The 22,763-nt window shown below is 42.4% G+C and overlaps 1 protein-coding gene across 1 annotated transcript in view; it reads left to right on the top strand.

The window, feature by feature from the left end:
- PDE1B (phosphodiesterase 1B) overlaps nucleotides 1-22,763 on the top strand; it is a 390,321-nt gene that overhangs the window by 348,329 nt on the left and 19,229 nt on the right. The window contains exons 12-14 of the mRNA XM_030198308.1: nucleotides 810-933; nucleotides 2,210-2,346; nucleotides 16,389-16,496. Of these exons, the coding sequence (XP_030054168.1) occupies nucleotides 810-933; nucleotides 2,210-2,346; nucleotides 16,389-16,471 (344 nt within the window). The 3' untranslated portion in view covers nucleotides 16,472-16,496. The remainder of the gene's footprint in view (nucleotides 1-809; nucleotides 934-2,209; nucleotides 2,347-16,388; nucleotides 16,497-22,763) is intronic.

Below are 22,763 nucleotides of genomic sequence, written 5' to 3'. Positions count from 1 at the left end.
GCCTCGGTTTTGCATCAGGAAGTTGGACATCCTGGACTTCATGTTTTCTTGATGATGTGCTATATTTCCCTATAACTTGTAGCGGCTGCATTACATTAGACAGCAAGCTAAATAAGTTGAGGGAGTCCGTTGGAATGACTCGCTTCCTAATTCCCAACTGTTTGTGATAAGCAAACAAGGAAATTACTGTAGACAGATGAAATCAAGAATGTTGTACTGAGTGATTCAATGGAAACATGAATCCTCCTGTAAATTCTTCAGATGAATAGTTGAAAACTGAAAAAAATAGATTGTTGAATAATTGCATGGTAAAATATTTATGTTTAGGTGCTGAGAGAAGAGAAGGAAAGCAGTTGTGTGACTTGTTTTCTGCCCAAAATGAAAACCCCTGCCTCAGAGGGAGGGGAACAGCAGAACACCCACAAGGACTAGAAGCCCCTGGAAATGACTGATGGGTTCAAAGGTTATATCATGGAAGGGACTGGGATGTATGAACATTGCCTATAAGAATAAACAATATATAGCCCATGCAAGAAACTGGCTTTCTCTGTTTTACGAGCTGTCAGCACAATACAAACTGTAATGTAAACATCAACACGCAAGCTGTGGGGGCAGAACATGTGCAGTAATGGAGTGTCAAACAAAGCAATTTTAACAACAAAGTTGACTTGGATTGAACTGGAAATCAAAGTGTATCCCTATACCTACCTTCCTTAGGTTCTGATGTTCCACTGGGGGCTTTCATCCCCAGATAGTCCCTTTAGCCCTCTCATCATCTGATTATGAGTCCTGTGGTTTTATGCTTCCAGGGTTCATCGAGTTCATCGTTGACCCAACATTCTCAGTCCTGACAGATGTGGCAGAGAAGATTGTTCTTCCCCTGTTAGAGGAGGGCTCGAAGTCCAAATCCCCAGCCGTTACTCAGCAGTCCAGGTATGCACCAATTGACAAATCGTGTTCTGCAAGCCCTCAAGAGTTGTTTTTAGTTGTGTCTGGTCAGAGGTAGTTCTGAATGGATTTCCTCCTACATGAACCTCCCCAAAAGGAGGGGGGGGGGGGGTATCTGTTTTTGTGTTCACTTCCAGCTCTAAACGAAGCATCATCCAACCGAAGGCCACCTTTTTCTTGCTCATGGAATAGCATGAAAGCCTCTGCCCTGTTCAACGTGATATCACAACATTTGTCTCCCCTCTTTCTTTCTCTCCCTTCTCCCCTTTTCCCCTGCAGTACTTTTACTGAGGCAATAGAGCAGTTGCAAAAAGTGAAAGAAGCATCACTATTTAATGGAACAAAAAATACTCTTTCATGTCCCAAATCTCTCCCAGGCAGTCTGGTAGATGGTTAATAGCCATGTCATTGATGAGACATACAATGTCTTTACTTCACTATAAACCCACTGAAGCAGAAGCATTTCATTTGCTTTTTTACTACCATTGCATATGCGCTGCCTGTTTACAGTCCCACAGGAATCAATACATGAATTGTGCAATGCTGCTGTTTCACCACATTCATAGTAAAGTAAGATGGATAGTGTTTTATGAATTATGTCACTGTCATGTAGCTTAGATAATAATATGCAACCCTTGAAAAGCTGTAAAAACACTCAACTGTGAGTTTATTACTATCATACCATTCTTGACTAGAGCTGTTATAAGCTGCAGTAGACAAACTTTTCAGATGTGATGCGCATGGCTCAGCCGGTGGCTCAGTACAGTGCTGTATGATGTACTGCAGATGGTCCAGGTTCAGCTCCTGAGCTTGGTTTCTGCTCCTTAGACTGGCCAGAGCTGGGGATGCTGCAGAGAACTGCATTGAAAGTACCTGTTGAAGGAACCTCAGCTTTTGAGCCACAGGCAGTAACGTGCATCTTTTCTGGTGTCTTGACTTGTACAGGAGGGGGCATGGTGTATCTGCTCGTGATGGGGATGGGAAGAGACCTTGATACTACATGGGCTCTTGTTGCTGAGACCCCAAGTTACCCATTTCTAGAAGGGAGATTTTAGGCCAGTTGGGGATTTCTGCCAACCCTATCTTGCTGTATTATAGGACCTACAACACTGATTTCAATTGATAGATTCAAGGACGACAAATCTCACATTGCCTTGGGATACAAGTTTAAAACCAGGACTTACCAAAACCTGATAACTTGGCAGCTCTGTCACTGGCAGTGTTTGCATTCTGTGTGCTCATCACTTCTGTCTTCCCACAGCTCTCACTGGAGGCAGCCCTCCCTGGATGAACAGGCTGACCTTGGAGACATCAATGCAGACATCAGTAGCTTCCGATCCACCTGGACCAAATATATTCAAGAAAACAAGCAGAAGTGGAAGGAGAGAGCAGCAAGTGGTGAGTGCAGAGCCCTGTGTATATGTTTATCTGTGCAAGAGAAGCAGGTCGTCACCTGCAAAGAAATGGGGCTCATTAAAACAAATAGAGGCTTCTGGAGGGTAAAAGAGAGGGTAAAAAGGAATTGCTAGCACTTTATTTTAGATAAATTTTATTGAGGACCCCATTTTTCCTTCTGATGTTTACTTTGCTTGGTATGAGAACTTTTTCTTTTTTGAAACTTACTTAACTGCTCTCACTGTTATGAATGTAAATAAATCGGGGGAGCTTCTATACTGATCATCATTAGAACCACTCCTGGCCACATGCAGATGATGTCACACTGTTAGATATAAAGCATAAGTTCAGCAGAAGCAGTAGAATAGTAAGGACTAACCGGAAGATGATTGATGATCAACTGAGAAGATCAATCTTCTGTGAAAATGTGGGCGGGGGGGGGGGGGGGGGGTGCAGCAGGATCAAAACCTCCTTATCTGTTGGTAACTACTATGTTTAAAATGTAGAAGAGATTTGGGAAACGAGGCTTTTAAAAGCAGGATGTGCTCATACTGAAAAGTAAACACCACTTATTTAAAATGTATTATCATCTCATGGAAAAGGTGACTAAAGTCACAAAAAAAAACCCAATGAGGTTTTAATGATTTCTGTTAGAGCAAACAATTTGTAATACAACAGTCCAAATCCCATCCTGTTATGTGAGAAAATAAAAGAAGTTACAAAAGTTCAAAAATGTAACTTTTTCAGACCCATGGCATGAAAAAAAATCAGTCATACTCAACATTTTGAATCTGCCACTTTAGTCACCTTTTCCCAGAGGTGGTTATGTATATGAATAGCAGTTACTACAAAAAGTCATAGGAATTAGACTAAATCAAGAACTAGAAAACAGGTAAGTTGAGTCTAGATCACAATGTGAAAATAAAAATGTTCACTTTCAAAGGTAGATATGAAATCCTGCTACCTTGCGGCTTACCAGTGTTATAATTGTGTTGCCTGTTATCATAAAAGAGGTTAGAAATTTGGGTGGCCCACATTCTGTGTGATGGATTATTGTCATCCAAGTATTTTAAATCCTTGAAAGAGGTTACTTTTGAAGCCATAGAGATTGTTTTAAATAAGTCCTTTTTGGATGGGAGAATGTCTGATAAGTTGAAAACAGCTATAATGAAACTGCTGTTGAAAAACTTAGGGGCCCTTTTACTAAGCCACGTAGGCGCCTAGGTATGCCAAATTGGAGTTACCGTCCGGTTACTGCATGGCCCTTGCGGTAATTTCAATTTTGGCGTGCGTCCAAAAAATATTTTTTATTTTCTGGCACGCGTAACAGATGCGAGCCAAGTGGCATTTGACACGTGTAGGTCATTACCGGCCAGATTCTTTACCGCAAGGTCAATGGCTGGCAGTAAGGTCTCAGACCCAAAATGGGCGCGCAGCAATTTTGATTTTGCCATACGTCCATTTTCGGCAAAAAAAGAGTCCTTTTTTACAGGCGGGCTAGAAAATGGATCAGCGTGCACCCAAAACCCACGCCTACACTACCGCAAGCTATTTTTCAGCGCATCTTTGTAAAAGGGACCCCTCAGTATTAGACTCTAGTGTAGTGGATAACTATAGGCCATCTTTGCCTTATTTAGCCAAGATTATTGAAAGGTTGGTTAATAACCAACTATTGGAGTTATGTTTTAGATCCTCATCAATTTGGCTTCAGAAGAAATCACAATACTGAGACTCATAATATCTTTATTAGATATGGTGAAAACAGGATTTGATAAAGGAAGTGGTTTTTTTTGTTGGTCATGCTGAACGTATCTGCTACATTTGATACGGTGAACCATCAGATTTTACTTGGAAGGTTGAGGTCTGTTGGAATCAGTGGTCGGGTACTAAGCTGGTTCCAATCTTTTCTAGAAAATAGGACATTTTCCTGCTTATAATCGAACGAGAAAAACGCCCAAGTTCCGACCTAAATCGGGAGATGGACGTTTATCTCACAAAAACGAATAACGCGGTATAATCGAAAGCCGAACTTGGACGTTTTCAACTGCACTCCATCGCGGAAGCGTATAAAGTTGACGGGGGCGTGTCGGAGGCGTGGGGAAGGCGGGACTGGGGCATGGTTATCGCCCGAACAGAGATGGTCGCCTTTCGCCGATAATGGAAAAAAAGTATGTGTTTGTAGCTAGAATTTAGGGCACTTTTCCTGGACCCTGTTTTTTCACGAATAAGGCCCCAAAAAGTGCCCTAAATGACCAGATTACCCCCAAAGGGAATCGGGGATGACCTCCCCTGACTCCCCCAGTGGTCACTAACCCCCTCCCACCACAAAAAAATGATGTTTCACAACTTTTTATTTTCACCATCAAATGTCATACCCATCTCCCTGGCAGCAGTATGCAGGTCCCTGGAGCAGTTGTTAGGGGGTGCAGTGGACTTCAGGCAGGTGGACCCAGGCCCATCCCCCCCTACCTGTTACAATTGGTGCTGCTTAATGCTTATTAGTCGTCCAACCCCCCAAACCCACTGTACCCACATGTAGGTGCCCCCCTTCACCCCTTAGGGCTATAGTAATGGTGTAGACTTGTGGGCAGTGGGTTTTGAGGGCGATTTGGGGGGCTCAACACACAAGGGAAGGGTGCTATGCACCTGGGAGCTCTTTTACCTTTTTTTTTTGTTTTTGTAAAAGTGCCCCCTAGGGTGCCCGGTTGGTGTCCTGGCATGTGAGGGGGACCAGTGCACTACGAATCCTGGCCCCTCCCACGAACAAATGCCTTGGATTTATTCATTTTTGAGCTGGGTGCTTTCATTTTCCATTATCGCTGAAAAACAAAAACGCCCAGCTCACAAATTGTTGAATAAAACATGGATGTCTATTTTTTGCGAAAATACGGTTCGGTCTGCCCCTTCACGGACCCGTTCTCGGAGATAAACGCCCATGGAGATAGACGTTTTCGTTCGATTATGCCCCTCTTTGTGTGACAATAAATGATATTAAGTCTGTCGAAGTTCTTTAAGTGCGCTATCTGCTGTTCTAGTTCATATTTTTTTTATTGCCTTTTTGTCAGTTATTGAATTGTTCAGACTTGTCGTACAGTGAGTTTGATTGCCGTTCAGCAATGGATGAACGGTAATCGTATGAAACTGAATGTGGAAAACACAAGTTGTTTTGATATCTAGCTATTCTTCAGAAGATATTCCTAATTGCTTCCAGATGGGTGATGTTTCAATTCCAATTTTGCACCGAGTTCGGAATCTTGGAGTTATTTTGAGTATGAAATTTCAAGCTTTAAGCATAATATTCATAGACTGAGAGAATTGTTATCGGTTTTGAATTTCTGAACTGTGGTTCAGAGTTGAATAACCCCTCATTTTGACTACTGTAATGGATTGTTAGTAGGGTTGTCAAAATATACTTTGTGGGTGTTACAAGTTGCACAGAGTGGCTGGGGTGATTGTAGGTTGCTCACGTTAGGGACATATTTCATCTATTTTACAGCAGTTCCATTGGTTGCCCGTTGAGCATAGAATTATGTATAAGATACTTTTACTTGTATTTAAGGCTGTTTCTAACTTAGGGGTCCTTTTATTAAGGCACACTGAAAAATGGCCTGCGCTGGTGTAGGTGCGTGTATTGGATGTGCGCAGGTTCATTTTTCAGCACTTCTGCAAAAAAGGCCCTTTTTTGGAGAGATCGATTTGATATGGAAAGAAAGGAAAAACCAAGAGAATATCGTCTGCATAAATACAGAAATTTACATTCACACCTTGGAGAAGAAAGGCCAGTGGACTTAGAAAAATATTAAATAGAAGTGGAGAAAGAACTGAGCCTTGGGGGACGACATATTGAAGAGAAATATGTGCTGAATTGAGGACCCAACAGAAACTGAGAATGAGCGATCCGATTGGAAAACCAAGCCAGAGCAGTGTCAGACATTTTGTGCCTGAGACCTTACCGCCACCCATTGACTTAGTGGTAAGGCCTCATGTATTAACTGGGCGGTAATCTTCAGCACGCTTACACTGCTGATTACCACCTGGTTAGTGCCACACGGTAGAAAATAAAAAATATTTTCTGGTGTGCGTAAAAATTAGAATTACTGCCTGGGGCACATGGTAGCTGGGCAATAGTTCTAATTTGACGTGCATTGTAAGCACGTAGGCGCCTACATACCTTAGTAAAATGCCCCTAAGTCTCACCCCAGATATCAGCTATGCTGAAAATCTATGGAGTTTGACATTCCTCCAAAATTTTGTTGGACTTTCCTACCAAGGAGGTTTGATTGAGAACAGGAGACGGCATGACATCAAAAAATTGAAACCATTTAGATTGTGTTTCCCCTTCCCCGTGCAGCCGTCATTCTGCATACACTCAAAACAAACAAACAAACCTATGAGCTGCTGTATCCACATTGTTGTTCCTTATAGTTGGTAGCATTTTTATTTAATTTCACTTATATATTCTAACATACCAGCTTGTGCAGCATACGGATGTACACAGAGGAAGTATAATAACGGAACAACTTTTCATAGGTAGAGTAGTAATTTGTTATAAATCATAATTAGTGTGTTATTTGGAGGGTCTGGTTATAGGGACACCCTTGCATGTGTTATATTCATGTAGAGAATTTTTTCTGCTGGTAAAGGGCCTCTGAAACAGATTGAGAATCAGGTGCTCAACATTCAGAATTTCTATCTATCTATCTATCTATCTATCTATCTATCTATCTATCTATCTATCTATCTATCTATCTATCTATCTATCTATCTATCTATTTATGGCATTTATATATCCCATATTAAACATGAATTAAAATCTTTTTTTCCTGTGCCTAGATCAAAAGAGAAAGATGGTCTGTGGGAACTTGCTCCTTTTATTTTGTGGAATGCAGTGGTATATTATAAAAATGCACTTAATATTGTTTTAGTACTATTTAAAAGAGAGAGAGAGATTCAATAATGAGGGCAAAGCTACCTTCATGCAGACGTCCAGTCAGTCTAAATGTGCCAACATTTTCCAGTTCTGTAAAATACATATATTTCTTCTTCAAGTCATTTTCCATATAATTTTCTCAGTTATTACCCAAATGTGAATATAATTATAATGTTAATTAATACAGTGGTGGAAATAAGTATTTGATCCCTTGCTGATTTTGTAAGTTTGCCCACTGACAAAGACATGAGCAGCCCATAATTGAAGGGTAGGTTATTGGTAACAGTGAGAGATAGCACATCACAAATTAAATCCGGAAAATCACATTGTGGAAAGTATATGAATTTATTTGCATTCTGCAGAGGGAAATAAGTATTTAATCCCTCTGGCAAACAAGACCTAATACTTGGTGGCAAAACCCTTGTTGGCAAGCACAGCGGTCAGACGTCTTCTGTAGTTGATGATGAGGTTTGCACACATGTCAGGAGGAATTTTGGTCCACTCCTCTTTGCAGATCATCTCTAAATCATTAAGAGTTCTGGGCTGTCGCTTGGCAACTCGCAGCTTCAGCTCCCTCCATAAGTTTTCAATGGGATTAAGGTCTGGTGACTGGCTAGGCCACTCCATGACCCTAATATGCTTCTTCCTGAGCCACTCCTTTGTTGCCTTGGCTGTATGTTTTGGGTCATTGTCGTGCTGGAAGACCCAGCCACGACCCATTTTTAAAGGCCCTGGCGGAGGGAAGGAGGTTGTCACTCAGAATTGTACGGTACATGGCCCCATCCATTCTCCCATTGATGCGGTGAAGTAGTCCTGTGCCCTTAGCAGAGAAACACCCCCAAAACATAACATTTCCACCTCCATGCTTGACAGTGGGGACGGTGTTCTTTGGGTCATAGGCAGCATTTCTCTTCCTCCAAACACGGCGAGTTGAGTTCATGCCAAAGAGCTCAATTTTTGTCTCATCTGACCACAGCACCTTCTCCCAATCACTCTCGGCATCATCCAGGTGTTCACTGGCAAACTTCAGACGGGCCGTCACATGTGCCTTCCGGAGCAGGGGGACCTTGCGGGCACTGCAGGATTGCAATCCGTTATGTCGTAATGTGTTACCAATGGTTTTCGTGGTGACAGTGGTCCCAGCTGCCTTGAGATCATTGACAAGTTCCCCCCTTGTAGTTGTAGGCTGATTTCTAACCTTCCTCATGATCAAGGATACCCCACGAGGTGAGATTTTGCGTGGAGCCCCAGATCTTTGTCGATTGACAGTCATTTTGTACTTATTCCATTTTCTTACTATGGCACCAACAGTTGTCTCCTTCTCGCCCAGCGTCTTACTGATGGTTTTGTAGCCCATTCCAGCCTTGTGCAGGTGTATGATCTTGTCCCTGACATCCTTAGACAGCTCCTTGCTCTTGGCCATTTTGTAGAGGTTAGAGTCTGACTGATTCACTGAGTCTGTGGACAGGTGTCTTTCATACAGGTGACCATTGCCGACAGCTGTCTGTCATGCAGGTAACGAGTTGATTTGGAGCATCTACCTGGTCTGTAGGGGCCAGATCTCTTACTGGTTGGTGGGGGATCAAATACTTATTTCCCTCTGCAGAATGCAAATAAATTCATATACTTTCCACAATGTGATTTTCCGGATTTAATTTGTGATGTGCTATCTCTCACTGTTACCAATAACCTACCCTTCAATTATGGGCTGCTCATGTCTTTGTCAGTGGGCAAACTTACAAAATCAGCAAGGGATCAAATACTTATTTCCACCACTGTAAGTTTTAGATGTTACTGAATTCTATTATTCTGTCTCACTATATTTCCAGTTTTGGACCAATATAAGTCAACGCAAGGGCAAACTATAAGAAATCCAATGCACTTCATTAGCGGCTTATAGCCCATTTAGTTATGTTTTTTAAACAAATGAGAGATCTGCATGAAAGAAAATATTTATTATTTTGACTTATGAAAACTACTTGTCAATGAAGCATGCTCAGAACAGAATAATCCATTTGTACAAAAGAGATGAGGTGCAGATGTGATTCCTTGTGCCCCAATGAAAGGAGAGTTTAATGTTACTTCCAATCTTTATAATACCATGCTTCCCAAGGCAGATTACAACAACAGTTAAGATGAACCCATCAGTAAACAGGATATCTTCACTGAAATTTGGCCATGTATTACTGCATTGTATAGAACAGTGTAGAAAAATGAGCACAAAATACAGCCTTTATTAGTGCTGTTTCCATCAGCTGCAATAATTTTTGAAGCTGTTTTAGTGATGTTCAGTTTTCATTCATTATATTTATATCTACATATGGGAAGCTTCCAAATAAATTAAAAAATTATCAAATAAGTAAAAAAAAAAAATCTTTTGTCCTCCACCTTTGCACTGCTATCCAACTAGGACACCTTTAGACTTTTTACAGATAGACCACACATAGGCAGTCCGTTATCCTATATAATAAAACACACCTCCAACATTCTGAAGCTGACTGCATGGCTGAGGGATTCCTGGTCTCTGTATCCATCTCCTGAATTGACATCACGCACTTCCGGGTTCGTCACAAGCAGAAGTGACCAACCATACGCGGTTTCTCGGCTTCAGAATGTTGGAGGTGCATTCTATCAAATAGGATTAGTCAGTTCCTTGAAGCACAGCCAGAGCTCAGCGTACTGCACAGCAATGCTCAGACACCAGAGAGAGAGAAGGGGGGGGGGGGGCTGACACCAGAGAGAGGGGGGAGGTATCTCTGTCACACACACACTCTCCCTCTCTCTCACAGTCAATGTCTTTCTCTCTCTCACTCTCACACACAGTCACTCACACACTCTCTTGGTCTCATACATTCAGTCTCACAGAGAGTCTGTGTCTCACACGCATTCTCTCGCACACACTGTATCTGTGTGAAACACTCTCTCTCTCACACTGTGTCTCACATATGCATTTGCACACACTCATTCTCACACACACACACACACTCTCTCTCTCTCACAGACACACTCGCACCCAGACTCACTCTATCTCTCTCACACACACACACTCCCACATTCAATCTCTCAAACATACACACTCCGAGGAAACCTTTGCTAGCCCCCGTTTCATTTGTGTCAGAAACGGGCCTTTTTTACTAGTTTCTAATAATCTTTAACTATTGTTTTCAATAGCGATTGCTATTGTTTTGGGTGAACCAGTGACTCCACCTACTGCCAGCAAGCTCCGCCTACTAGCTTCAACCCATATAATGGGCTAGATAGCCTCATACCATCTCCTGATCTCAATTTAACCTCCTTGATACCTGTTGTACGTGAAATAAGGGTAGAGGAATATCGTTTAAAAATTTTTAGAGTTATGGGTCCAACTTGGTGAAACTGCTTGCCTGTATCTTTAAGATCATTTCAGGGCATTGTCCTTTTTAAGAAAGGACTTGAGACATTTTTATTTCGACAAGCTTTTTAATCAGTAATGTTTAGTAACTCCTAACTATTTATTTTGGAGGTTTATTGCTTGTTATTTAACTAAGGTTGATTTTGTTTACTCTTTTTGTCAGGAGTATGTATTTTATTGTATTGTTTTTGTTTTTAACTATGTATGTTACTATTGTAAGGGTTAGTTTGCATTGAAATAGGGGAAACTAAGCGGAGTACTTTGTTGGTCACTTTTGTCCATCCCACAAGGTCGAGGTCATGTGTTATGTTTAATTTGCAATCACAGATCTGATTTTTTAATGGGGCTCAAAGTATGGATGTTTCCTGTCTTGTGTAGAATTATATGAGAGCAAAGATGAAAATGTCTTTCTAAGAGGCAAGAAGTATTATGCCTTGGTGGGCAATTTCAGTTGCCTTTTCCTTGTAAATGTTTTGTTGTTGTTTCTGCTGTAAAATATATATTCTTTGAGCCTGATCAATTAAAATTTCTTTTACGTGCTAAAATTAGACCACTCTGTTTCTTCATCTGCTACTGTATAAGATAGTTGGCGAAGATGAGTAGTTTTTGTTTTTGCTTTTTGGTGAATAGAAATTACTTCCTATGGGGGGAAAAATCTGGTTGTGTACATATGGTGGCCTGACTGAGTGGGTGGGGGCTACAAGCGGAGGTGTTACCACACCAACAGTCCTCTAGCTGAGAGGCACAATCCCCAGTTTCATCTGGAAGCTCTCTTGTCCATCTGAATTTGTTGTGTGATGGTTGGGATTTCTCCTTTCCCGCCTGGGGCCCGTGAGCTTTGTCTCTGCAGTATTCCTGATTGGGCTGAGGAGCTGGGGAATTGAGCCCAGATATCCAGGACATAGCACAGCCGATGATCTATCAGCTTAATTACTTCCAAGCATTCTCTCTCAATAATTGTAAATTGGATTAGCAGTGAGAGTTGTAAGGCTATTTCTGACACAGCATTCAGGTGGAAAATACCATACAGTGTATGATGAACACTGCAGACCACCACCTGCTGAGAGAGAGAATATTGTTGGGAGAATATAAGGGGGAGATGCACTAAAACATTGTTAAAGCCCTTCCCTTACCGATTCCCACCCCAGGCAAGAAAAGTGCAGGAGAGTGCAGTTGAGGATGTCCATTGTCCACGTCTTCACCGCCTGTCCATCTTCCGCCCTTAGGTCTCTCTCAGCCAATCACAGCACGTTTAGCTCTCACTAGTGTCAGCTAAACGCGTTGTGATTAGCTGAGAGACTGGAGGGGGGGCTCACAGTCGTTCATTAGCCCTCTCTTCAGCTGTCGATGAGGAAGGGAAAAATGATTTAAAACAGAAGAGTGATAGTAAAAATTAAGAAGTACGACGTCCTGTTTTTATTTTGTTGTTTTGCGTGAAGGACGTCCATAAAGGACGTCCCGGGCGAGCACTTGGACGGTTGGGGTTTTTATTATTAAGTGAAGGATGTCCAAAAAGAACGTCTTTGGAGTGGGGTTTTTTTTTTCAGGTGAAGGACGTCCAAAAAGGACGTCGCTGACGACATTTTTTTTCTTCCGATTCTTTCCTTTGCCCCAATGAGAGGTGTAGACCTCCCGTTAGGTTTTCCACGGTAAGGGGATTGGAAAATGGTAGTGCATCTCATTATAATAGCCTTGTAACGGTAGTGCATCTCATTATAATAGCCTTTGGATCATCTGCATTCCGTTTTCATTAGCTGCTACCATGATCGGAAAATGGCTCGGAGAAGCCTTTAGTGCATGCCACAGTTTAATACTTGCTCGTTAATGGCTCGTTAAGTTTAGTGCATCTGGCCCAAAGTCAGTAAATGTCCCCTTACCTGCTTGGCAGGCACTGCTGGATATCTGCCAACTGATTCCTTTACAAGAAAAAACGTTCAACCAGTGAAACACTAAAAACCATGCTACTGATGTAGCCGAGCTCCAGAATAAAGAGGTGTAGACATCAAAGCAAACCTGGGAATATTTTAGGAGTGCCATGATACGAAACTGTGCTTCCATTCAAATGTGTGTCAAGATCTGCATTCTTTATTTTCACTAAACTAAAACAAATCATAGAAAATATTTCTTCACTCTACGAGCAATCAAACTCTGGAATTCATTGCCAGAGAATGTGGTAAATGCAATTAGCTTAGCCGGGTTTAAAAAAGGTTTGGATAATTTCCTAAAAGAAAAGTCCATAAGTCATTAATAAGATGGACTCGGGAAAATCCATTGCATATTCTAGGATATGCAGCATAAAATCTATTTTACTATTTTGGGATCTTGCCAGTTACTTGTGACCTGGATTGGCCACTGTTGGAAACAGGATACTGGGCTTGATGGACCTTCGGTCTGTCCCAGTATAGCAATGCTTATGTTCTTACTAAAGGATGATTTCTGATATTTGAATCTTTGATGCTTTCTCTCTCACTGCTGTGTACATTGTGAGCTGTGATTTCTGCTCTTCCTGTGATACCAATTAAATTTCATAGCCCTGAGCATGACTCTCTTGTAGCTAAATGTACAACACATTGGGAGTGCCAGGGAGCAGTCATTAGGAAGATGGAGCACTACCCATTGCTTGTTAAGAGCCACATGGACTGCTTTGCCTCAGTTACTTTTCTAACATTTGGTTCTGTCAGGTTATTTTTCTTGGCTTACTGTCGATGTTCTTCCATACCAGCCATACAATTCTTCCAAAAAGGTGATATCTGCAGCTGGATGCTTGAATAGTGTGATTTTTCCCATAAGCACGGAATCGGATGAAAAACAGGCTTAGCATGAAAACGAAGTAAACATTTAGGCCCTCTTTTACTTAACCACACTAGTGATTCCTGGCAGGACAAGTGTGCCGCAGCCCATTCAAACTACAACATTCAAAACTATTTAACCAGCTAATATTCAGCACCAAACCGGCTATGTGTAGTGGCTAAAAAGCAGGCCTATCTTTAATCACTAAGCACTTAATCGGTTAGCGCTAATAACGGCTTAACTGGTTAAATTGCCGTGGTCAAAAATGAAACCAGATATTCAATGCAGGTCACCGGAAACAGCCCGGCATTGACTATCCGGGTTTAACGCTGATGGTGGACAGAAAAAGCGCTGTCCACCGCTAGCTGAATATCAGGGGGAAGATGTCTGGTACTATAGAGGGTTTATATTGCTTTTATTGAGATGACACCAGAATCAGATATTTATTTTGTATGGTGAATTCTATGGAGAAATGTCTTAATTTTGCTCTTCACCCATTGTTGTGTGAGGAAAAGTTCTTTGGATGCAGAATGTATGTTTATTTAACACCTTGATAGTCGAGTATGCAGGATGGGGGGGGTGGGGTGTTCATTATTTTCCAGGCTATGTAATTAACTGGATCAATTTTTGCAGTTGAATTATGTAGTATATAGATAGCCCTTTTATATGCCCTGCTGCTGGTAATAGGATTTGGCTATTGTGGGGGCAGAACTATGGAGAATCACCCCACCCCATTCCTGGTTGAGTACCAGCACCTCTTTATGAGGGAAAAAGCACTGTTCTAGAACATGAGAAGAGAATTACACAGTATTTCAGCGTATTATTTTACATTCTGATCTGCTCTTTCCTGGTGACCCAATGCATTCCTTTGCAAGTAAACATGGTGGGTCTTTTAAAGAATGCAATGGTATACCTTATCCAGTCATCTTTCTACATTAATCTATTATCTCATTCTTATTGGTTGTTAATCAGTCAATTAGCGTTTCGCTATCTCGCTGCTGTTCCAATTTCTAATCTGCATTAAATTGTTGCACAGTTAATGCTACCTTTTTAAATCTAATGTCAAGGAAACCATTAAGATGTTTTAGTCTGACATCTGTTTCAAACCCTCTTGTTCTGGTTATTGATCTACACTAAATCATAGCAATGGCTAATGCCTTTTCCTTAAATCAATACTTTAGCAGTTCCTTGATATCTGAAATTAAACATCGGCTTCAAGCCTTTATGTTGTGTTAAACTTTGCAGTCCTGCTACTTGTCTGATCTGTTTCAATCTGAGGGTCCTGTTTACTAAGGTGTGTTAGTGTTTTTATAGTGCCTACACTTAGCATACACACTAAACGTGTAGGCGCCTATAGAGATATTGTAGGCACATACATGATTAACGCACGTTAAAAACGTTAATGCGCCTATAACACAGCTTAGTAAACAGGGCCCTAAGTCAGTGCTTCTCAACCGGTTTGTTGAAACACCGGTGTGTTTCACTGGTGTGTCCCAAAAAGTTTGCTTGTTGCATTCTTTTTTCTTAAGGCAACTTCCTGGGCAAGGTTCTGCATGAAGGAACCTTCTCTCCCTAGCTGGAGCTCTGAGACAGCGCTCTCTTTTGGGCATCTTGTTGGGGGAGGGGGGAACGACACACCACACCATTTCATCCTTTGCCTCTGGAAACAGATCGCCTTGAGCTGCCCCCGGGGAAGGGAGTGCACGACTGAATGTTCTCCTAGGATGACAAATGCCTTTTGGTCAGCCCTATATTTGTCCCGTTTGTCTTGAATAGATTGTAAGCTCTAGAGATCAGGGACCATCTCATATGACTATGGGTACAATGCGGCACATGTCTTGTAGTTCTAGTATTTCACAAGATGCAATCTTTATCGATATATCCAATTCTCCAATATATGATTCTAAAAATCAAAACTATGAAACTCAAAAATATACATAAAGAAGGAATAAACCATGTGCCCAATCACCTGCTGCTACGTGTGACTTCATCACTGCACGTGGAAAAAACCTTCTTTTTAGATCATCCAAAAAAAACAATGTTATCACAGTTATCCAAATAACAGATGAAGAGCTCAAGGAACCCTAACGTAGTAACAATCTGCTGTCCATAATCAGGATCAGCTCCAGCAGCTTCTCAGGGGCTGCTTTGGAAGGATGAGCTCGGACAGAGGGTGGCAGAAAAGGGAGTGATGGCCCATGCAAGAGGGCAGAGAAATGGGGTAGAAGCAGTCAAGCAGTGAGGGAAGGTGTGGAGTCAATATATAGAGGGCACTGTATCTAGTAGTGCTATAGAAAGAATAAGTAGTTGTAGTAGTAGTGGTGGCAAAGGGAGTAACAAGTGACGATCGAATTTGCAAGTGATAAAAAAATAATATTCAAAGTAGTTAAAAGCACAAGCAAATTGTGATGAATTGCAGGAGAATTGTCAGATTAGTTTGCTGAGCATCTATATGGCAAATGAAATTTAATGTGGGCAAATGCAAAGTGATGATATATATTTGCAGGGCTATCCTTCAGCCTTGCATTTCCCCCCTCTTCCCAGTGTGCAATAGAAATGTAAAAGATGAGGTTCCCTGATACAGACCGTAAGCTGAGAGAATTCCTGGGAGTTGAGATATCGTCTCATCTCCGTTATCGACTTGATGTGACCATGGGCAAGTTGATGAATTTCCTTACCTCTATGTTTTCTGCGTAGTAATTATTTTTAGCATCCTTTTCTCCTCTCTGGAACTTTTTGTGCATTTGCAGCAGTAGAACTGTGCTTCTTCTCCACTTTCGTGACTGTGTCCAAAACTGTAAAACTTGTGGGGATCTCATTTGGATGAAACCTGCTGCGTAAAATCAAAAGGTTACTAATATTAAGTCTTTTCTCTGTGCATAGCCAAGGAAAGCTGCTGTCACATCCTTTTCACTAGCTCTTTTGTCTCTCCAGGGATAACTAACCAGGCCTCTATTGATGAGTTGTCGCCATGTGAGGAGGAGCACAGTACAGAGGAAAATGGCAATGTGGATTAGTGCACGAGATTTCTACAGAAAAAGGGTAGGTTTAAAATTGTGGCAAATGATCACAAATGAATTATCACATAGCAATCAGCCAAACACCTGGAACTGCTAGGCCCTGTACTGCTGGAGGAGCTGTCTTTCCAGTGCTGACACTGTGCTAACATTGTAAAGTATTCAGGACTGTATAAGGAGAGGAACTGTATAGCTAGGGCCACAGCCCTTAATGGATATGACAGTGTAGGGCAGTGCATTAAGGGAGGCACTGAACTGCTGGAGACACAATCTTCTGGGCACAAGTAACACTCGATTGGGTACTAGGCAAATATGTATTTGTGGGATCCTAACATTCATTGCCCCCACCATCCCTCAGAGCCACATTAACTTTTTCCCTGGTTCCTCCTTCCACCAGGGAGCCTCTGTTCATGACCTTAATTTCTCCTGAAGGTTGGGTTGGAGTGAAGGAGCAGGCCTATTAGAGCAGTGAGTTGAGAACCAAGGAAGCCAGAGTTCAAATCCTGCTTCTCCCACTGATACAGAGCTATAGCAAGTCATTTTCCTTCCACTCCCCAACTTCATTGTTTCTGGTACAAGCTTAGATTGTAAGTTTTATGTGGAGGAGGCCCACCAGCTATACCTGAATTTATTTTATTTATTAGGATTTATTGGCCACCTTTTTGAAGAAAATTCACTCAAGGCAGTGTATAGCAAAAATAAGTCAAACATAGGTTAAACATAAGCAATAGACAATTACATCAGTAAAAATATTCAAAATAACAATATAAAGTAAGGCATAGTATGCTACATTACAATCTCAACACAACACGTAATAGAACATTTTAATAGACAACATAGGGTGTAAACAAAGATGGAACATATAGATAGAGTAATAGGAGTTAGAAAATAAGGGATTGATTTAAAGAAAGTTGCAAATGAGGTCAGAAAGGTGCTTGAATATTATCTTAGTTAAGATAGTAGTGGATAAACATGTCCTGTTATTGTATGTTCAGCCGGTGTCACTCCTTATGTCTATGTGACTAGCAAGTTAGTTACTTCTTCCATTAAAGGCCTGGTTGAACAGCCAAGCTTTTACCTGCTTCCTGAAGTAGAGATAGTCTTGTGATAAGCGAAGCCTTTCAGGGAGTGCATTCCAAAGTGTGGAGGCTACTCCGGAGAAGGCTACTGCATTGTCTGATGTTCTTTGGAGAGGTTGTGGTTAGGAATACTGCTTGGGAGGACCTTAGTGTCCTTGGAGGTGTGTGGAGGTGTGATCCTGTTCTTCAAGTACTCTGGGCCATTTTCTTTAAGGGCCTTGACGATCAGACATTTTAAATTTGCCCAGTATTTGTACTGGTAGCCAGTGAAGGTTTTGCAAAAATTGTGTGATGTGGTCACTTTGCTTTATTTTTTTTTGTAATTGACTTTGAGTTTGAATTTGAAAAGGGAAGTAAAATTCAAATCCAAATGCTCAGACCCCACCTCACACGCCTATGAGTATGTGTTAACTTAGACCATGAACTTCCAATTTCCTGTCCATATTCAGGATCAGCCTCTGCAGCTTCCTATGGTTGCTTTGGAGGGATGATCTGGGACAGCATGGAGGGGGTAGAAGCAGTCAAGCAGTGAGAGAAGATGTGAAGTTAGAGACCTGGGCAGGGATTGGAGAGTAATTCCCCCAAGGGTATACAGCCACGGTGTATGGCATTGTGGGGAAGGTAGAGGCAGGGAGACAGGCCGACATGTGCCCCCTCACTTTGGGCTCTGGACCCCCCCCCCCCCCCCCACACACACACACACACTTTGAGGCCTGGCTATGCCCCTGGTGCACAGTGTATTTAATAAAGGCCCCTACTTTCCTTTACAGAATACCGGTGTAACCTGATATAGACTTAACTAACATTTAGGTATTTGCACTTAGAGACAGTCATAGAGCCGTGGAAGTGTAAGGGCCTAAGTTCAGCAGGGGTGGGTATCGCGTACAGGATTGTGTAAGTTATCCCCCGAATTCTATATAGTGCGACCAGAGTTACATGCAACTTAATTATCTTAACAAGCCAATCAGCGCCCACAATTGCCACTTCACAGGCAATTGTTGACACTAATTGCCATTAATTAGAATTTACGTGCAGAACTTGCTAACCGGAAAGGGGACGTGGCATTGGGCATGGACTGGGCGGTTGTGGGCATTTCTGAAATCTATGCATGCTGATATAGAACACACCTGCTCCATGTCTAACTTATTTGCTGGCATTTATACCAAGTTTTACTTGGTGTAAATACCTCCAACTAAATTTAGTCATGTGGACGGGCACTAGGCATATTCTGTAAACCGCACCTTAGACATAGTTTATAGAATACGCCTAGGTATATTTTTTTTCAGTGCTGATTTTTACGGTACCATATATAGAATGTAGTCCTATGTGTGTAACTGGGAGCTCCGCCTGTGTTCAGCCCGTGCTCTACTCCCGGGTACGCCCTCCTTCCCCTGATGCGCTGTGCAAGTTATGCGCATTGGTGCAGAATAGTGCTTAAGCAGTATGCCAGCACAGGAAATCCAAGCAGAGAAAACTGTAGTCTGCAAGTAATATCAAGCAATCCACGAAAAGCAGAACGCGCATCTTCTGATGTTGAAGAACTTTATTCCAATCACTCGGAAATATAAAATGCCCGACCTGGCCACGTTTAGTCTTTCTAGAGTCTGCGTCAGGGGTTTAAACTGAATAATCGGAACATATAAAAATATTTCAAAATCATAAACATCTCAAACATAATTAAATCAATAAGATAAAATACATACATATAACCAACGTACATTACTCCATATCTTATTAAAATAAATCATCAGTTTAAAAGGTGTTAATACACATATGAATTATATATTCCTACATTAGAAATCATAGAAATCTTTTTAAACACAAATTAATTGATGTAAGTCAATCAATCAAACCCACAGAGTCTGACTGATTGACTTACATTGACTGACTACATCAATTAATTTGTGTTTAAAAAGGTTTTTATGATTTCTAATATAGGAATATGTAATTTATATGTGTATTAACAGCTTTTTAACTGATGATTTATTTTAATAAGATGTGGAGTAATGTACGTTGATTATATGTATGTGTTTTATCTTATTGATTTATTAGTCCATTTAGAGGATATTGAAACATACAGCAAAATAGTAATCCTACAGGGTCTAAAACATAAATAAATATCAAAAGAATTACATACTAAAACATATAAAAGGGACACATACACCTAATAGTTAACTGTTTCTTCAGGACAGCAGAAATTTGTAGCAAAAGCGTAAACACAGCAAAAATTATCAAAGATGAAATACAGAGCCAGTCAATATTTTTAGTATCTCCACTGTTACAGAAAGAAAGAAAGCACAATCACAGGCAGCAGCAGCAGCAAGTATTTTGGCTCACAAATGCCCCAATGATAAATTCCCACACTGTTCTGAATCGTAAATATAGTGCCAGAACAGCATGGGGAATTAACTCCCCAATGATCTGTGCTAATAACATGCAGATTTAAGCACACTACTAGCATTGATCATTCTGGGAAAGTGCGGGAGAATTGTGCCTGAGCACTGGGGAGGGAGGGGATTCCCAACCATATAAGGGAGAAACTCCCTTATATGGTAGGGAAGCCCTGACCAGCGCATCCCAAGATGCACTGGGCAGGGCAAGGTGCCACCATTTTGAAGGTGGCGCTGGAAATAGGAGGGAGTGCTATGGGGGGCAGGTTGGCCACTAGACCATCAGGGAGGGTGGGGGGTTTGGGTCGGCAGCCTACTTGGGCCACCGGGTATGTTTTTTTTTAGATGTGCAGGGTTAGAGGGGCTGGAGATCCACCAGACCTCCAGCCCCATGCCCTGATTTGGGGGCGGGGGGGGGGGGGGGGTCGGGGAGCTGGAGGTCTCCCGTATCGCCGTCCCAGGGGTGTGTGGAAGCTTGGGTGGGCACTAGACCACCAGGGCCTTGCTTTTGAAGGGAGTCCGAGGTTCCAATGGACCCCCAGGATATGGTAGCAGCCCAGGCTGACAGTGACGGCCCGGACTGTCTGATTCTGATGCAGGTTTGGGGGTGGGGTGGGAATACAGCATTAACCCTAACGCCAGCTCTGAAATGGCGTGGGGTTAAGGCGCGGTTCTGCCCCTACGATTAGAGCACTGTTCTCTAATCGTAGGGGCAGAATACAAGCAGAGCTCATTTAAATCTAATTTAAATGAACTCTGTGCTATTTCTTCGCTCGGGCGCTGTTTGCCTGATGATCATGGGGTGCAGGTAAATGCGAGTCCTAGTCCGGCGCTAGTAGCCTGTAGCACCCGCATTTACCTTTGATCATCGGGGCTAGAGTTCCCCCTCCATAATTAGCATTGAAAAAGGCACACATGAGCTGGCAGGTTGTTAGGCTGCCTACATGAGGTCAGAGGTCACACACAAAAAGCATTTCTAAAAATCACAAAACAAATCCAAAAAATCATATAAGAACTCAGCAGATGAGACAAGGGGTCTTATAAATCCAAAAAAAATCATAAAAGAACTCGGTCAGCAGAGGAGGTGCTGCTGCATGGAAGGTTGTTATACTTAAACAAGACCTTTTTCTGTTGCAACGTTGGTGTGAATTGTGGGTGTTAACAAGGATATGGTTTCATACTGAAAAGCATATATTTTCCACCATTGTTAACCTGCTTTCTATTGTGGTGTTTGCTTCAAACTAGTTTTAAGCATTCATTTTTTCTAGGGCTAAACGTGCTCATCATTGATAAGTGGCTCTTCAGACTCGCCACTCAAGCAATTTGCATGGAGATATAAAGGCTCTTTCACAGAACTCCTTCCAGAACAATTTACACATTAGGCACATTCATTGCATTTGACCTTGGATACATGTTTGTCATTTTTCCAAGCAACAAGAGACATCTAGGAGCATTGTACTGGTAGTGGGAGTGGCATTTGCTAGGAACTGAGAGGAAAACCATTAATGGGGCATGCCTGAAGCAGCTCCGGATAGGGTCAGCACAGTCCAGGAATAGTGTTTCCACTACAGTTTTCTTTGATTGACCACCTCAAAAGTTAAAGTCTTAAAGTCAGAGCCAGCCTAAGAGTATTTGACACCCTAGGTCCCTGATGGCGAACCTATGACACGCGTGTCAGCACTGACACGTGTGCCATTTTCGCTGACACGTGGCGGATTTCAGCATTTCCTTGATTTGTCCAGGTTTCTCGACAAATCTGCCCCGCACTCCCCGACAGAATCCTCCGATGAGCACGCGACCACCTCACCTTCTTAACTCCTCTGCTCTGATGCACGCGCGATGGCGACGCGGGCAGGCTAGAGGCAGCGTCTGTGCTCGTGCGCGTGCCAGCCAGCGCCTGCCTGCTCAGCATCAGCTAGTGATAATCCTGCACGCTTCACGCAGGTGCAGCAGCTTACTTCTACTGTCTGCAGCCTGCCGCCTTCTCTTCAGCCGCTGCCATAATAATCGCGAGTCGACGAGAGCACGAGGCTGCTGCGGGACGGTCTGGTCTCTGTCTTCTGACTCTTCTCTTGTTGTGCCCTGCCTGCCCCTTGCTTAGCCACCGCCATAACAGTGAGGTAAGATTCTTAAGAATGGGCTCCCATGATAAATTGTTTGGGATAAATATAAGTAATATAACAGCAGGTTATGCCATGATAAATATCACGAAATTATGTTTTTTTTCTCGAAGTGACACACCACCCAAGTTATGCTCGGTTTTTTGGCGAATTTTGACACACCAAGCTCAAAAGGTTGCCCATCACTGCCCTAGGTGAAGCTCCAGATGGGCACCCCCCCTTAATGAGGGAGTAGCTCAAGGCCCTTCTCCCCCATTTCCAGCGTCTCCCCTTCCCTTCCTTATCATTCCATAGTCCAGCATCAGACTCCATCTCTGCTCCACATGGGGTCCAGCATCTCTCTCCTTCCCTAGTTCCCATCCCCTTCCTCCTGTGGTTTCCAGAATTTCTCTCTCATTTCCCTCCTTCTAGCAGGCAAGCTAAATTCCCTATTTTCCTCCCACATTTACTGCCAGGTCAGTCAGGGGCCTCTTCTGCCCCTCTTGTACTTTCCTCCTACTCCCAGCTGTTCCTCTTCTTGCCCATTCCCTCCTCTCTTTGTTTCTCTCCTTCTCCTCCTATATTCTTTGCTTTCCTTTCCCAGCCCTTTCCTCTCATTCTCTACATGCCACCAGTCACTCCTTCTCCTATAATATCCCCAAATTTGCCGTCACCCCACATTCTCCTCTGTTCCTCTCTTGCCTTCACTCCCCCCTCTTTCCAC

This window comes from Microcaecilia unicolor, chromosome 3 (assembly GCF_901765095.1).
Source record: "Microcaecilia unicolor chromosome 3, aMicUni1.1, whole genome shotgun sequence".
Taxonomy (NCBI): Eukaryota; Metazoa; Chordata; class Amphibia; order Gymnophiona; family Siphonopidae; genus Microcaecilia; species Microcaecilia unicolor.
The sequence above is the reverse complement of the archived record's forward strand: the minus strand, read 5'-3'. Positions and strand labels throughout refer to the sequence as shown.